Source organism: Nannobrachium achirus (genome assembly GCF_963921795.1).
Source record: "Nannobrachium achirus genome assembly, chromosome: 12".
NCBI classification, from domain to species: domain Eukaryota; kingdom Metazoa; phylum Chordata; class Actinopteri; order Myctophiformes; family Myctophidae; genus Nannobrachium; species Nannobrachium achirus.
Window position 1 is genome coordinate 28,123,362 of NC_137832.1, and position 18,584 is coordinate 28,141,945.

Sequence of the window (18,584 nt, forward strand, 5' to 3'; positions counted from 1 at the left end):
TAAATCATTATACATCATTGACCGGGGTCCCCCAGGGCTCTATACTTGCTACGCTTCTTTCCCCCCCTCCACAGCGGATCTCTGATGCTGAAAACAGCCAATCTACAAGCTCAACACAATGCAGTGCGCGGTGAGCTTGTAGGTATGCTATTTTGGCAGAATGTTTGCCCCCGAGAATAAGGACACTAGGGTTAATTTGGTTAAATGAATCTTCATTATCTGTAATTCCTCATGTAGCCACAAGCTCATGGAGTTTAACTAAACCAGGGGAGAAAATGACATCAGAAGCCCAGATCCTCCATCATCCCTGGTGAGTCAGGAGCAAATAATGCATTCAGCCCCGGCATTGAAACACGTGACTTGAGAAATTCAATAAGGTAAGTGTTTGTCACAACAAGACTAGCTGAGCACAAATCTGTCAGGTTTGATGAGTCTGCCTTTAACAAGCAATTGCAGTGTCACATACATGACCGTAACACCCACAATTATTTCATATTAGACTATAAAGGTGAGGGTCCTGGATAATATACCTTGAAACCTTGACAGCTGTGTGCAACAGAGGAAAACATATGAAACTGTCACATGTCAAAGCTGGGCTGTAACGCCAGCTACAGGATAACTTTACGTTCCTGCGTGTGATTTTGACCAATCTCCATCAACAAATGAACCAGCCTAAATGACTATTTCTTGCCACACTCACTGTCGCACAGACACAGGGAGGGAGGTATGTCAGGCAATCTCATCCAAACCCCAATTCAATTAAAGAGAGTACAAAGACATATGGCTCAGGGGGACAAGCGATATGATTAGATTCCTGTGCGCAATGACCCTACTTTGATTCATACCTCGACTTATCTCGTCACTCACTCACAGCACAGGGACTCGAGTGGGAATACTCAAAAAGCTGGGAAATAACTAAGTTGAGAATCTCTCCCTCGGGGGGAAGAATATAGTGTCCTCTGGGGGCTCTGAAACCCAAACGTGCCACCATTCTGTCACATGATCAATAATAATTGTGTCTTCATCGTTTAAAAGTCACAGTGACCATGGACCAGCACCCAAACCGACGAAAAATCACTAGGCAATGTTAGATTGATTGATCCATTTCAGATATCTCTATGCAACATCTCAGATAGGGATTTTCTGTTGATCAGCATTTTGACATTTTGAAACTCGAGGGAGCAGAGTAAAAAATGCCTCCCCAACCAAAGGCTGTGTTGCTATCTTAGTTTCAATCAGGACAATGCAGAAGAGCTACTGTGTCCCCCCCTCCTGAGGTGAGTTGCCATAAAAGATAGGTGATATGCCTCTTGGGACTGGGATGTGTTGGTGGAATGTGTGTGCAGGTATCCTCCCGCCTGTGGGGACTGTGGAGAAAGGCTTGGCACACCAGTTGATCCTGTTTGATAAAGGTCCTGACAGGCCCAGATTATATGTCTCAGCCTGGAGGAGGTGTCTGCGTCTCATTCCTCCACTGAAGAAAGTCGATCTGGTGGGAAAGGGGCGGGGCCATGCCTGCAGGCGTCGGTTTTTGTGTGGGGGCCAACACGCCTCGTCGAACAGACGCAGCCGTCCTCGCTGCGGCACCCCACCCCCACCTTATAGCCTTTACACCTCTCTACACCCAACACCTTTCCTCATCTCATTTACCTGACCACACCCATGCCTCCAGACACCATAAATACTCTTAACCACAGCGGGTTTGTTTTCCTGGCGGAGAAGGTAATGACTTTCTTTACAAAAGTTTCATAAAATGTGAGCAGTTTTGTTTTTTGTTGTTGATCAGATTAACTTCCAAGGTGTGAGTTGACCCCGTGCTGTGAAGTGAGCCACATAGACAACATATACATATAAATATCTTACTTAGATTGTTTGGCCGTTTGTTTGCAACATCATGTGAACACTGAGGCTACATTCTTCTTGTGCACAAAACTATCTAGAAATGATGGCTTTGTATGAAGTGGAAAACGGGAAGATGGGAGGGGGGGGCAGGAACTAAAAGACAATAGCAAGACGTGTAGTGAGTGACAGGCCTTGCCCCAGGCTCAACCCCATCTGTCATGGCTGTCCCAGAGAGCAGATAGGGCACCGTGGACCTGTCATCCCCCAGCCAGCCCAGAACCAGGGGCCCCGGCTCTCTGCTGGAGACAACCAGACAACCAAAGAGCAGGGGCAAGCAGAGGACGGTCACGGCCAATGTCTGTCATATCGACTGAAGCTTGGGGAGACCTTGATCAACCTCAATAACTCATTAACATATTGCTGACAACAATGTTTACACCATTTAAAGGCATTACATATTTTGTTCCGCTGCAAAACTTCTTTTGAGTGAGCTACACCCAAAAACCACAGTGGCCACTTTTGGATTAAAAACAAATGTTCATCAGCTTAACCGCTGGTGAAGGGGGTGGGGGATTTGCCCATTGCCATGAGGAAACAATAGTTTTAAAAAGATTCCTCCACTGTTTTGCAATCAACAACTGTGGGATGGCAGTGGTCGTAGGCACAGCCTGTCTTCTGTTCTTTGTATGCATATCCGCACGCGCGCACGCACGCACGCACGCACGCACACACACACTGCTGGTGAAGCTGTCTGTGCTCTAATGACCAAACGTCCCTCTCTTTCAACAGACACAGCATGAAGGGTATAGCTCTCTCTGTTTAACTTCATGCTTTGTCGCACAATGGAATCATTCAAAAGTAACTGATTTCCAAGCGATGATCGCTTGAGAATCAGTCTAAGGCTAAGCAATGTGCAGTTCAAGTGACTACAGTGACGTGCACAAAGTATTAATTAGGCTCCAGCCTCCTCCAGGACACAAGATAAGTCTCCTCCACGTAGCAGATGGATGCTAGCCAGACTAATAATATTCATGAGTTCCTGCATTGCTCCGCTGTCTTTTGTAACCCCTGTCTCTATCCCTTCGTGGGTATATGGACATGTCTACACTCCACTCCACTCCTCCCTCCTTCCCATAAATAATCAGCTCATTTGTGCAGTGACAGAGGCACCCAACAACAGGCTGATGTCATGTCACCAGTCCTTTCTCACAGCTCGAGAGCCACCGATCCCCAGTGAACGAGCACATTGACGCACATCCCGTTGACACACTCGCACTCACCATCACTGGTGCCACCATCGCCCTCCTGGGGCCTCCGCTCTTAGGATGGGTAATGATCTTTGATTGACGACGTGTCTCCGCAAGGTGAAGGACATGTCATCTGTCAGTCCTGACACACCACAAAGTGATGAGAATAATGTAGAGGCACAAGCTTATCTGCAGACATCAGAGATGATGTCCAAAGTTGAATAAATCAAATCCCAGCTTATGTAAACAAGAAAAACAACACCATATATCTAAGTGCAGCCTGCCAGGACAGGTAGACGAATTACGGAGAACAGGTCTGTTAAGAATAGTATCCTAGAGCAATGGTTCTCAACCTTTTCAGGCCGCGACCCCCAAAATAATCATATTTCTTTAACTGGGGACCCCTCTCATCTGCATTATGTGAATGAATGTAACTTTTTTTGCATGACTTAAAGGGATCCCTGGCTAATACGACAAATATGCCTTAATACATTATAATTGTCCTCTATAACTACAATGTAAAATTAAAAACACCTTAAATATTTTATTTCTCCTAGAAATAGCTTATCTTTCACTCAATAGGAGAAATGCCTGTCGCAAGTTGATGATGTCATAAATGTAATTTGTGATCTATCCCTATGGAATTTATGGCATGCATGTGCAAATAAAAACAAACGTAAAACTTCCTATGGTTAATATGAGCATCAAATCAATATTTCAAATGTGTGTGTGTTGTTTTCTTTTTGCACATGCATGCCATAAAAATGACACATAACATTTATGACATCATCAACTAGCGACAGGCATTTCCCCTATTGAGTGAAAGATTAGCTATTTCTAGAAGAAATACAATATTTAAGGTGTTTTTAATTTTATATTGTAGCTATAGAGGACAATTATAATGTATTAAGGCATATTTGTCATATTAGCCAGGGATCATTTAAAAAAAACTGAAGTAAAGATTATTTTGCAGTTAGTTGTTGTCTCCACCAGCCCGAAGGCATGGGGGAGAGTATGTTTTCCCCTCCGTCCGTCCGTGTGTCAGTCCGTCCGTGCGTGCGTCCGTCCGTCCGTGCGTCCGTGCGTCCTCGCAGTTTGTGAGCACCTAATCTCAGTCGCCGTTGGCCCGGTCGCTGCCAAAGTGAGCACACACATTCCCTGGATGCCAATCTAGAACCTCTGCCCTAAATTTTTCAAATGGGCCTTTTCTAGCGCCACCTAGTGGCCGATGTTCGCAAAACACATTTCTGTGCACTACTCTTACAGATTTTGTCCAAAAATCCTACAAATCGGTAGGCAGTATCTCGACAGTCATGTGATCGACACGGATCTATCCGAATTTGCATATTCCATCCTGATTGGCTAAAATTGGCTTCCAAAGTTTGTATGATTGAGCCGTTTTGAACAAAATGCCTCAAATCACAAACGCAAAGTGCAATTATCATGAAATCGCACACACACATTCCCACTAGGCCGAGGAAGAAATGCCACTTTTAAATCAGCCTCATGGTGGCGATATAACAGGCCGATTTGTGGTTTTACCTATAACTCCACCGATCAGTTTCAAACTTTGTAAGCACACTCCCTAGAGGCTAAGGATAAACCTTTGCCCTGCATTTTTCACATCATCCTTTTATAGCGCCACCTTTGGGCCGACTTATGTAAAACGCATTTTTGGATATTACTCCTTGAGATTTTATCCAAAAATCACGCAAATCGGTACACAGTATCTCTATAGTCATGTGATCAAGTACGATCCGTCTGATATTTCATATTCCATCCTGATTGGCTAATATTAGCTTCCAAAGTTTGCAGGATTGCTCAGTTTTTGAACAAAATGCCTCAAATCATCAACCATGCTTGCGATTACGGTGAAATTTGCCACACATATTCCCACTAGGTCAAGGAACAAATGCTACCTTTTTCACATTGGCTTGTTATAGCGCCACCAGCAGGTAGACTTTAGCAAAACATATTTTTGGAACAATGCTTCAAGTCATGCATGCAGCGTCCGATTGCCATGAAAGATCTAAGGTGAAGAACACATGCCACCCTTTTTACATTGGCCTATAATACAGTAGCACCACCAGGACGCACGGCCTGGTGGAGACCTGTGCTCGGAAGAGCACTGCTTCTAGTTTTCTACTGAGACATGTGAGTTGTTAGTGTCCTGCTACTCTGTTGCTCAAGGGATAGTGTGCAAGCTACTGAAATATTTGTTAACTTACATTTGAAAACTGAAGAATTAGCTCAGAAAGATTATACACATACAGTATTTTAATCTACATACATACATATTCATTTTTCAAATATTACGTTTTCTCCATAAACAAAGTCAAACTAATAATAGGATGCATTATTTGGGTGGATTGCAGCAAAGTGAAGTCAATGGGTCAACAGATAAAACTTTATAAATATGTTTACAATTAGCTTTGATGAATCATGCCATCTGAATTTGTCAAATGTGAATACAGTAGCGGTTTCTCCTACAAGTTTAAAGAGTTTATTAAAGTTGCTTAGGTTTAGAGTATAGCTATTTCTGGCATTATACCATTAACTTAAATTAATAACATTTTAACTAATTATGATGGCAGAAATAGTGACTCTAAACGTAATCAACCAGTTGATTTACTTCAAATGAATGAATGAATGTATCTTGTTTTACAGCATCACTTAAATTAAAGGCCATGTCTGAATTAGAGGCTGCTACAAGCTGCTATAAAGGCTCATAAAGGACTATGAATTCACACGGCACATTTAGCCGAGTATCACAAGAATTCAGTCCTGCTGCTCCTGCCACTAGTGGTTTCCAGGGGCGTCATAAGGGGTAGGAAAGTGGGACTGAGTTACTGGGGCCCAAGGTGGAGGGGCCCTAATTAACTTTATCTATTGAAAAATAGCAGATATACAATCTCACAGCGCGGCACCGAGTGCCGCGCTGCGAGCTTGTAGATCTGCTATTTTTGAAAAGTTGTGAAAATCTTTGAATATATGTATATGCATTTTTTAAGTGAACATTTCTAACTCACTCACTCGGTGCCGCGCTGTGAGCTTGTATATCTGCTATTTCTCAATAGTTAACATTCATGGGGGGCCCGCAGTGAATCCTTGTACTCAGGGCCCAGAATTTGGTGTGACGCCACTAGTGGTTTCACACTCACTAATCATGGCTGGGCTGTGCTAGTGGTTGAAATTCCAGTTACCAGCACGCCCAAATCGCTTCTTCTAAATCTAGGCGACTAAAAGAAAGCATAAATGGCAGCACTTTTGTTTTTCAACATCTCAGCAATTAGAAACCGCTTAATTACGCAATGTCAAATCCCCCACTCGTAACTGCAACACCAGACACGCAGCCAGACTGCTCTTCCATTGTGTCACCACCATTAAAAACATGCAGTACATTGTGGTTGCTGAATTTCTGTTGGATTAAAGGAGTAGTTCACCCCCAAAAAATATGTATTTTCAATCAATTACACACCCCATGAAGCCTTGAATTTAGTTGTGGTCGCATTCCTAAGCCAATCATTTGATGACCGGATGGCTGGTCAGTGGGAGACTCAATTGAGTCACTCCGCCGGTCATCAAATTATTGGCTCAGGAATGCGACCAAAACTGAATTCAAGGCTTCATGGAGTGTGTAATTGATAGAACAAGTCATTTTATGGGGGTGAACTACTCCATTGGTTCTCAACCTGTGGGTCGGGACATTGTTTTCTCTCTCAACAGTAAACAAAATAACAAAAAGTTTAAGTGTATACTGTAGAGGGTATCTGCACATTTCTAAAGTGACAATTTAAGGACTTTTTAATACCTAATAGAAGGCTCAGGGGCCACTCAGCAAAATACAAAAAGTCCAAGGGCCGCAAGCTAAAAAGTATGGTCCTATTTTGGCAATGATTTTGTGACTACATGAGCAGTCTAAAAACTAAGGAAACACACAGAAAACAGACTCATTTCCATCAATAAAGCCAAACCTCATCGAACAAAAAGATTATCATGGAATGATTAATTAAAGTTGCTTATTTTGGAACAAACAAAATGGCAAAAAAGTCTTGAAATAAGACAAAAAGTTTTGGAGAGAAACTGAAAAATGACATCAAAATTATTTGTCCACACTGAAAGTAGACACAATATATTTTATTGGTATGACCATGAAGGGCCGCATAGACGTGCCGCGGGCCGCAGGTTGAATAGTGCTGCTCTAAAATGACATATTCAACATTGGCCAAATTGTCAAATATTAGAGGCAGAAATTGTGAAAATAGCCGATCTACATGCTCCCAATGCCTCAACTCTTAGTGCTCGTAGGGCGGTGGGGGGGTCCCCAGTTCAAATATGATTATTTTAGGGGTCGCGGCTTGAAAAGGCTGAGAACCACTGAACTACTCCTTTAACCTAGACCAGTTCATAGATCATTGCACCAGTTATCACCCAGTTGCTACACTGGATAAGCACTGATGGACTTTGCACCACCGAAAACTCTTCCTGTACCATCTGTCAGGAATGATAATACCCTCTACTTAATTGCACCTGTGATCCATGCTCAACACCATTAGCTGGCTATAAAGCCTGGCTTCTGGGGTTTCTTTCTATTTTCTGTGAAGAGCCCTTCATCATCACCCTAACCACAAAAACGCAGATGTCACATACTTTATTACTGCACTGTATCGGTTTCTAGGGATTGATAAAAAACATTTAGGCCTTGCTCAGACTGCAGGCACATCCGATTTGCTTCTCAAACAGACCTTTATCTGACTGTCCACACTGATATTTGCAAGATTCATTCAAATATCTCGTCGACCTATTGGCCTTTGTTACTATGGTAACAACATAGGTGTTTGTAACGCTTAACCTACGCTGTCCTACTACTGACGGTGAACTATTTTCTGAGCGAAACTGTCATACAACAAAGTCAAATCAGGCCTCAGCTTTTGAGTGTCCAAACTGAGACATTAGAAATCGTGTTTGTTCCAACTTGATAAAACCCATCTGATTAATCAAAAAAATCGGATTTGGGCAACAAATCTGAACACGATGTAGCAATGTTTTGTTTAGGATAACCACGTGGTGCTGAGGGTAATACTTCCTGGCTAACCCCCAATATCTTACACATTCTCTAATAAAACACAAGGCAGCTAATTTAAGTTTTCCATTTCAATGCTAAAACCTTTCTGTTATCCTTCACTTGTGATATACAGTAAGCAAGAAAGGCTAACTGCTATGACCCTAGTTGTAAAAGCTTGCTTTTAAAGCGGGTCGAGAGCATGTCACGCTGTGTTTTAGCCTGTTGCGTGGAGACTGCAGCCCAGGTGATGCATCAGCCAATGGCAGGAAGCCAGAGACAGCGACGGGCATCAAGGTTGGTAGGGCTGATGGATGATAGTGTGTAGAACCAGCACTTGCCCAGCCATTGACACCGCCATAAATTACATGTTTACGGCTGCCTGTGGCTCTCTGCGGTAGCCGACAGTTCTTCTGATGTCAGCAGCGCATTATCATATTTAATCGTCCCCAGCAACCTGCATTAAATTTGGATGGGATTGAAGTGCCCCAGTGTTCCATCTCTGTAAACATGATTTACATCACAAATAAGAAAATTTCGATATTTATAGACCTGTTTATTAAGTTCAGCTCAAACTCTGAAAGCTTTAATGGTTTGTTTTTCAATAACATTTTTTATTTAATGTAATCCTTTTTACGATGACATACGTGTTGTGCAACCCTTTATCAGAAGTTGTAAGGCAGCGAATGTAACTCCTGTTAAAGCATTTACAGTTGGACATCAGTTCATCACTGAAGAACGAAGAGGACGACTGGTTCATTTGAACAAGCATGGCTAACAACCAGGGATATTTACAGTTGTGACTATCTGTAGAATGATGAATGGAGGTATATGGTCCTACACAACCTGCTGTCTCAATCACTTGCGCGCGCACACACACACACACACACACACACACACACACACACACACACACACACACACACACACGCACAAAGTCGGGCAGAAGCCTTCATCTTTGTGTTTTTTGTAAATTAATGCCCTATTCTGCACATCATATGACAGTGTGTCACACAGAATTGGCAAAAGAAAAAGGGAAAAAAAAGGGAAATGTTTGACAAAAGTTTCACCTATAATGACATTCCTGAAATGGGGACGCCAGGTTAAGTTTGTCTATGGGTTTCATAAATATTTAACCAACAAAAAGAATTAAGAGCTTAATAATAACTATATTGGATCCAATCTTTGTTTCCATCTCCTGTAAGGTAACATTTTGGATATACAAGGTTTCTGCCCGACAGTGACAACAAGCACTCATACTCTGTCCTACAGTATGGATGATTCTTCTTTAGACCACTTGAAACCCTCCTTGAGCCCCTATTCTGGGGCAAAGACCTTTGGTGTAGAGGGAAATACTAGCGGCCCTGGTAAGAGCCCTGGGGGACCCCTGGTCAACTAAGTATAAAGGGTTTAAGTGGGCGTAGGGGTTGACTTCTGCTGGACAGTGGACACTACCAAATACACTTGAGCTGTTGAGTTGCGGCTGGTATGGGGAAAACCATGTGTTCCTGAAAAGTAAAGAAAAGCGAATACGTTTTCCACTGACGGTTAAGCAGCAGATTAAAGAGGGAAAAGGCAAAGCTGAAAAGGATCTGGGATACAGCTAGAACTGGCCAAGTGATCCTCGATACAAACTTTTAAGATAATTTCATGTAGCAACTGCCCCTATGGACTATTATTCCAAAAAAACAAAAACAAAAAAAAACAAAAAAAAATTGATCAAACAATAGCATCCTTGTACAAAAAGAAAATAAATCAAATATGGTAATAAAAATAAGAGTACAGTGTAAATATATATTCATATTTATAAATTTCTAACTGTATTTACAAGTCTGAATGATGCGACGGACCACTGTGCTAACATATACTGTACAAGGTATGCACGTCCCCTTGGTAATATATTCTCTGGATTTGGTCTGAAATGCAGAACGGTCTCATTCATTACTGATGGGAAAAACACAACCGTTGCAGTCTGAACGCCCACTGAATTCATAGTCCTTTTAAGTCGGTCCTTTTGTATCTCTTGACCTGTGGAATGCGGTGATAAGAGTGGGAATCTGTCCCTTTTCCAGCACTTGTGACAAACCACCACTCCTGGTAAACGCAAAGTGCCCCATGAACAACGTAGCCACCTCACCAACCAAGAGAAAACGACTGCATTCTTCTGTCCTTTTTTTGAACCCAACAAGTTCCAGAGGGTGCCTCCGAACCCCCCTTTTCTCCGCAGAGCACCAGTGTTCTAGCTTCATCTCTGGGGAATGGGGATGTAGGGATAAGAGTCCAAACCCTGTGAGGAGGTCACTCAGGAAGAGGAGATGTCAGGGTTTTGCTCAGAAAGAAGACGAGGTATCAGCGTTTCTTAATGGCTGCCCCATTGGGGTGGGGAGGGAACTTTGGCAGGCAAGGCTCCTCGGCTCCGGCGTCATGGGAGAACACAGAGTCCTCGCCGGAGGAGCAGGTGGAACTGCGAGTGTCGGGGTAACTGGGCGAATACTGGTCCAGAGGCACAGACAGCTCCAGGTACTCCTAGGGGAAACCGACAGGCAAAGAATTAAGGCCACATAACTTAACCCAGTATTTCTCAAACTTTTAAATTTCAAGGTCTCCCCTTAACTCTGACAGTATACAAATGGAACCTAACGGGTCCGTTTGGTTCCATTTCTATACTGTTAGAGTTACAGACTAGTATGGGTCAATCTAGACCCCCATAAAGGAACCCACAAAGTCCCTGGAATCCACTTTGAGAACCACTGACTTAACCCATTAAGACCTGAGGACCCGATTCTATAGTGTGTGCCAACGGTGACGCAATTGTAGTCCTAGAGCGGCCATATTTTGGGTCAAACACAGGTGTTTCAATTGTTTGATTGGCATAGAACTAATACTACTACTCCAATCAGAACACCTGTGTAAGGCTGTGTTTGACCCAAAATATGGCCGCTCTAGGACTACAATTGGCACACCCTATAAATGTCTTCTAAATCCTAAACAGTTTTCTGAAACATTTAAATGTTATTATATCAGTGGTTCTCAAATGTTTTCATGTCAAGGACACCCAGAATTATATGTATTTGGCCGCAGACCCCATCTCCAAATATTTTGCTCCAGGGACCTCCAGAAGCAAAGATTTGAGTTACATAATGTTCGCTTTAAAGAAATATATATATTGAAAAGATCCTCCAATGTTCATGATCTTTCAAAAATAGCAGATCTACAAGCTTATAGCGTGGTACTCGGTGCTGCACTATTTTGAATAGCTAAAGTATCAAATAATGTTCAATCAAAACAGAATAACCAGCACTCATGGAAATGTCCTTTAGGTACCTTTTATTCCATTAGGCAGTAGGCACAGGCAACATGTAAATGCATGCGAATAGGGAGGTCTTAAATTACTTCTATTATATCATTTTGTCCAGGGTCCCATTCTATGCTGTGGGTATGGGCTAACAGCTTTACAGTTAATGACAGAAATGCCTGCAATGTATTGGTATACATAACTCTGGCGTCCTGTGGGAACTTGTGCCGATTTTGAATGTTTCGTATTATCAATATCATGTCATCATACCATGTCAGAATGCCTGTTATCCAGTGTGTGAATGCAAAGCGTCACTTTACATTTGTGTACATCAACCTCTGACGTGCTTTGACAAATTTGTCTCAGGTTACACCAAGGCTGTGTTTGAAAGTCTATGGTACGTTGCTGATAGAATTGCGGAAATATCAGACAGCTGAAAAATATATTTGCAAGGAGATGTACTGTCCAACTATGCGAGTTATTGTAACACCTCTCAGTGTGATGTGCATCGGGAGTGGGGTAGGCAAGAGAGAGAGAGATCTGTGACCAGAGTTAAATTACATGGTCTGCCAGCCTGAGATGGATATTTATTGTTTCTATCGTCCCAAGTATATATTTTATCATCCCCAAATGGCTAGTGTCGTGTGCTTATGACCCTGTGTTTAATGATTGCACCTCTTGTGCGATCATTACATAACGTACCTGTTATATTCATCTAATGCAGGGCAATGTGGGAACGACTGCTCTCCCACTGCTAATGCCAACAAGTTATGTTCATGTTTTACCCAGCAATGTACTGGTATACCAGCGGAAACACAGTTTATGATTAATAAACAGATTAAAAAGGGAGGTTCTTTAATTGGCATGACTTCTGACCCCCTGGAAACAGTGACAGAGGGCTCAGACTGAGACCATACCATACCATACCATACCATACCATGTACATGTTGTATTGTATGAACAGTAGTTTAGATCAGTGTTTCTCAACCACTGTGCCTGGGGACCTTTGGTGTGCCCCTGAGAATGGTCAAGTGTGCCCCTTGAAACTGCTGGAAAGCCAGTATTGTATTTATCATTTTAAAAATGATTTAAACTAGTGAAAACAGCCGATCTACAAGCACACAACGCCTCGCTGTGTGAGGCGTTGTGTGCTTGTAGATCTGCTGTTTTCACTACTGTTGTGCGACAGCCTTGTATGATGAAGCAGGGCTTTACTTTGCGAAGAAACGTACAAATTTGAAACTTGGAGATGCAAGGTTTCTTCCCGACAGTGACGATATTTACACCCCCGTATTATGTTGGCGTGCCCATGGATTCTTGGGACATGAATAAAATAATTAAACTAGCTACCTTTATGAAAATGACCGAGGTGAGTAGGTATATAACATGTTTGGCTTCTTACTTAAAGACACAAATATTAGAAGATGTGAGTCTGCATTTGGTACGAGAAAGAAACTGAATATCAACGTGTATAACAGCCGGGAACCCATTTTAATGCCAGGTGTAAATGTAATCCGGTTAAATAATATCTGGACCAAATTCTGGATCCCAGACACATGCCAGGTGCAAAGGAGACCATATTACATCACAGACATTACAAGAAAAAATACAAGAGAATGAGAACAGCCAGTTTCCCTGTTTGGTGGTAACTGACCTGGTTGGATGACATTGACTGTCTGTTTGGTGGTAACCAGGGGTGTAGTTGTTCCAATTTAAAATGAAGCAACACGGAACTGAAAGTTCCTATGATTGGCCGCTAGTTGCGCTGTTCTGGTACCAGAAGCAACATGTTCTCCATAGGATTCCATCCATTTCCCCCGAACTTTTACATTTGATTTTCTTCAAATGTAATGCTATAAATTGAATGTAATGCTATAAATATAACTTCTAAAAGAGAGCCTCAGCCAGTGAGGGCCTTGTTATCAATTTAGTCACTTCTTAGCTGGTCCCTGTGCATTTTGTATTTCTTGTTTTGCTTTATTTTGTTTTGTTTCCCACTCTGACATTGAGAGTAGGATATTATGACATCTTTTGAATTTGTTTGTATAATTGTTGATTTCCGTGTATTATTTGGCATGACTTTTCTTTATTTTCCTTTGTATTATTGTAATTTGTTATTTTCAATGATACTTAGAGGACCTCAGAAGAGACTGTGGACCCGAGTCACATGACTATGTCAACACAGCTGTCTGAAATGAGTGATCACATTGAGTGCTTCTGATTGGGTGTTTGTACCTGAAGAAATGCTTTTAGTGTTTTGTCAGCCACAACTGAATTTAGCTTGAGGAAGGTCTACCGACCGAAACGTTGCTTTTAATAAATTTATACTTGGAACTTGCAAGTGGCAGTGTGCGGGTGTATTTTCTTCATTGAAGATTCATTCATTCAACATTTGATTTTCTTACCTTAATAATATCATAAATACTTTATGGTTCCTGTCGCTAGTTTAAAGCCTTGTTTCAATCACCATGATTTGCTTTTTGTGAAATATGGTCCAATTTATGTTATAGAAACCAATTGCTTTCCATCGTCCATATGTTTTTACAGTCTATGGTGGTAACTGACCTGGTTGGATGACATTGCCAGAGTGCGGTCTAGGTCCTCCACTAACTGTTTGAATGTGGGCCTGTGATTGGGCACAGCATGCCAACAGTCCCTCATCATCATGTACCTGGACAGAAGGAGAGAACAGTTCATGAACAGATCATGGAATCTTATGTGTGTTTAATGCACTTTTTTTTTATTTTTTATATACGTTTATATGGCCAAGGACCCCTTAGCTGAGAGGGAGATAAAGCAGGGACCCCCTCTACATATTGTATAAATGTGTGATGGAGATTCTCATCGATTTCATAGATAGATTCATAGACTTGTTTGACACTTAACCACTTAAAATCTTAAATTGTCGATACTTAGTAAAATTGACTTTTCACTCTGTACTTGGTCAGCTCTTTTTTTACCTCTACACCAAACCTATTTGACAGAAATAGCTGATCTACAAGCTCTCAACGCCTCGCAGCGCTTGTAGATCTGCTATTTTTGGCTAAAGTTCTCAGAGTATAGGGATGCAAGGGTTCAAGTTGCACATTTACAATAATTATCCTATCACACAAGGATTTGGCAGCCCCCCTGTAGTCACTCTGAGGACCCCTTAGGGGTCCCGTAACCCCTGTTGAAGACCCCTGTATTATGATGAACTAACAAAGGACCATTCTATACTGTAAAGCAGTTATTCATTAGACTGTGAGGTTCTCATCAGAAAGCAACATGACGTCATTCAAATCTATAAATCATAAAAGAGTGGACCCAACATCTGCCCAGAAATGCAAACTGCACACCAAAAACCATTGCAGTCAATGACTGCGTCAGAATAGCGTGCTCCCATCCTTACAGTTCATGAGTGCACGTCGTGGGCTTGTCCATGCGGTGTCCCTCCTTCAGCAGCTTGAACAGCTCTTCCACGGGAACCCCGGGGTACGGTGAACCCCCTAGGGTGAAGATCTCCCACAGCAGCACTCCAAATGACCAGCTGCGGAGACAAACAAGACATAAGCTAGTCAAGAGGCCTTGGGATTTTGCGCCGCGAGACGTTGCGCTTGGCAATCCATCCGGAGTGAATAGGGGCAGAATCACAGTGATATACGATACTCACACATCACTTTGGTGTGTGTATATCCGGTCAAAGAGAGCCTCGGGAGCCATCCACTTCACTGGCAAACGACCCTGTGGGGAAAGAGTATGTGTTATGGCAACCTGCGAGGAACATTAATGGAGGCTTGCAGGAGTGAATTTGTACAGTTTGAAACCACAGCAATGGTTGTCTTTCCATTGCATAGTCCCGGCTCGGCATGCCACAGCGCTACCCTTATTTTTTGCCTTTCCGTTAGTGTTTCTGCCTTTCCAAAAGCACCTCCTGGTACTTGGAGTTACTTTTTAGTGGCTCCAATGTCCAATTTTCAAGATAATACCAATAGTGTTATGAAATGATGCTGAATACTGATTCGTCAGAGAATAATCACTAACACTCCTTTTTGTGTGGATGTCTCCTGCGTCACACTATGAGATTGGACTGCATTGTGTTTGTCTGTTTGATGGATGATGAGCTCGGAGAAACCAATTTAAAACAGAGCAGTAGGGTTGAATACCAGTTTTGTTTAGTTCAGGGACTTAGGCTAATAACTTTCTTTCTTTTTTTCCCTTCATAGCAGAGTTCAGGTAACCCATATTTCACAGAGCTAGTTTCGGTATTTGTTATTAGTTTGGCCATGTTCACCCTAATATTAAATGCTCCTATTGTTGTGAATATAAATGTCACTGATGCCTTGATGTTCATGCCAACAGATCGTTTTGTTTTGTTGGGATGTATAGTTTTGAAATAGAGATTATGTCCAGATGGCGTTAGCTTTAGCCCCAGACAGTAGCCCGTTTCATGGCATAGCTGGTAAGATGACGATCAGTTGCAGTGAAGTGGAAAACAAAGTAAACTGAACAGAAGTGAGGCGAGCTGAAGCTATGTATGGAAAGACGACATAAGCCAGCGACATGAATACACACATTGGTGGTCTTCTTGTAGTAATCAATATGGTGGATATCTCTCGCCAGGCCAAAGTCTGCTATCTTCATCACGTTGTCATCTGTTACCAGAACATTACGAGCTGCCAGGTCTCTGTGGATACACTACACAAAACACAGTACAAATAGTTATTAACGTACATACATGAATAGATACAAACAGTTCTTAGTTCAGCTAAACCTGTGCTTTCATTTCACCACTGCAAGGTGGCAAGATATTTTTCAGTTCACTTGTTTGGACATAGGACTCCTACTCATTTCTAATAGCCTGGTGGAAATTAATTAAACATTAGAAATAAACTGCTAATAGCTAAATAGAAATGAATGGGTAATTCATTAGTCAAATGTTCACATTTTGTGTATTACAGTATATCGTCGTTGTCGGGCGGAAACCTCGTATCTCCAAGTTTCAAATTTGTACGTTCTTTTGCAAAGTAAAGCCCTGCCTCATTGTACAAGGCCGTCGCACAAAAGTAGTGAAAACAGCAGATCTACAAGCACACAACGCCCACCGCGAGGCGTTGTGTGCTTGTAGATCGGCTGTTTTCACTAGTTTGGATCATTTTTTAAATGATAAATGCACAACGAACGGTTTTGGACATACAAGGTTTTTACCCGACAACGACGATATATTTATTGAACACATGACAAATATGCAGTACTGGAATATATTATTCCAGTATTCCAGTATTACCTTCTTGGAGGAAAGATATTCCATGCCCCGGGCCACTTGGTAAGCACAGGAGATCAAGTCTTTGATGGACATGTTCTCGATAGGCACCTGGTCAGGGTTGTAGCAGTACTCCATGCCTGGTGGACGCCGAGCTCGCAGGTACTCCCGGAGGTTGCCTTTGGATGCGAACTCCACTATCACATACAGCGGACCTGGACGCAACGGAACACATAATAAATATAAAATCACATTATTTCAAATCCAAAATCTGTGTTTTAAATGTTGGCCCCGGTTATTATAAGACATGGGAAAATCTTTATTTCTTATCATAGCAGAGGATTTCATGGAGGATGCCATTCATCACTGCAGTGTCATATGTGAAAGACGAATCCTGCATTAATACCAAACAGCTGGGCGGTCCACTGCATCTGACTGCTGCTACACTACAGTTGTTAAGAGTGAAGGAAAATACAACATTGAACTGGACCCCCCCACCCCCCCCCCCCCCAACAAAAAAAAAGAGATAAGAACTCTGCATGTCAATGCTTAAATGTATCCATGGACTGTTTTCCCCGAGATATGGCACATTTTCAATGCCACAACCGTCGGCAGATAAGGCTTATTACGGTACAACCATTTACTTATCAAGGAAGTGGAGTGAACAGCGAGCTTGTTAAGCGTGCAGTGCTTTTAGGACAGAGGAGGCAGAGCTAAATAAACCACTGGGTCAGGAGAGGTTAGCTTCCCTCCACAGCAGACGTTGGTGAACAGTGCCAGGCCTTGTCAGGGATGATGTGAAAGATACAGCGAACCTGGCAGCAGCTGTGGTCATTTCAAACTGAGAGCTCGGAAGCCGGTGTCAGGATCGCTTAATCACGCTGGAATACACATCTCTCAATCTGCTGCTGGATTTGTTATAGTCCTCTGCTACAATTTAATAGCTGGGTTCTAGTAACCCCTAGTTAAGGGAGGACAGCGGGGCTTTGAGATTTCCTCCTGAGTGTGTGTTATGTTTCTGTCTGTCTCTGTGTGTGCTTGCGTGTGTGCGTGCATGCGTCTTGTCTGGTTCCTACCATCCTGTGTGCATGCTCCCAGCAGGTTAATGATGTTCTTGTGCTTCCCAATGATCTTCATCATCTCCATCTCCGAGATGAGGTCTGACAGGTCCTTCTCTGTGGCATCAGCTGGAGGGAAGGAAGGAACGTTTGCATTAGAACAGGCAGGGCCAATGGTGGAGAACAAAGTCAGCATATCAACATGATGGCTGCAGTGAGGGTGATCAAGGATGGCTGAAGGGACTGCTCCCTGTGGGAGGGCACTTTAAAAGTACCAGACAATAAACGCTTTCCCCCACCCAACATCCCCACTCCTTGCAGTTTTATGTGGGATGTCAAGGGTTTCTATAAATTCTTATACTGGTCTCACATTTGCATGGTGGCTGGGAGCCAGTGGCACATGCCCATTACAAAAATCAGCTCATCAAAGCTCTGGTGTCATACATTTTATCCTCCTGGAGGAGCTTACAAATTCTAGTTGCTGTCCATTAGATTTTTATTAAGTTCAAAACCATAGGTCCAGTACCCATCAGCTTTAAGTGCAGACCCATTTGAACGACTAACAATTGACTTACATTTAAGCATCTTCACTGCAACTTGGGTCGTACGGTTTGGTTTGTCCTTGTCCATACCCATGGCCTCACCCATCACCACCTGACCGAAGCAGCCTTCGCCCAAGGGCTTCCCAAGGACCAGCCTACAATACATCACAGAGAAGAAACAACCAATCACTGCATGGCATTATAGATAAATATATATTTCATCACAATCATTCAACTCCAGTGGACTGGACCCAATGTCCACATGTATTTCTGTGTTGACTATGAGGCTTTTTGTG

At 42.5% G+C, this 18,584-nt stretch overlaps 2 protein-coding genes across 2 annotated transcripts in view; both read right to left on the reverse strand.

Moving 5' to 3' along the window:
• The window catches only part of lgi3 (leucine-rich repeat LGI family, member 3), a gene marked incomplete at both ends in the record, with an annotated part of 15,492 nt that extends 13,828 nt beyond the window's left edge, over positions 1–1,664 (reverse strand). The window contains one exon of the mRNA XM_080738546.1: positions 1,651–1,664. Within this exon, the coding sequence (XP_080594672.1) occupies positions 1,651–1,664 (14 nt within the window). The remainder of the gene's footprint in view (positions 1–1,650) is intronic.
• Positions 1,665–10,500: 8,836 nt separating this feature from the next.
• fgfr1a (fibroblast growth factor receptor 1a) overlaps positions 10,501–18,584 on the reverse strand; it is a gene marked incomplete at its 3' end in the record, with an annotated part of 38,445 nt that continues 30,361 nt past the window's right edge. The window contains exons 11-18 of the mRNA XM_080738245.1: positions 18,322–18,443; positions 17,765–17,875; positions 16,713–16,903; positions 16,001–16,123; positions 15,099–15,169; positions 14,838–14,975; positions 14,012–14,117; positions 10,501–10,677 (exon numbers count right to left, since the gene is read on the reverse strand). Of these exons, the coding sequence (XP_080594371.1) occupies positions 10,501–10,677; positions 14,012–14,117; positions 14,838–14,975; positions 15,099–15,169; positions 16,001–16,123; positions 16,713–16,903; positions 17,765–17,875; positions 18,322–18,443 (1,039 nt within the window). The remainder of the gene's footprint in view (positions 10,678–14,011; positions 14,118–14,837; positions 14,976–15,098; positions 15,170–16,000; positions 16,124–16,712; positions 16,904–17,764; positions 17,876–18,321; positions 18,444–18,584) is intronic.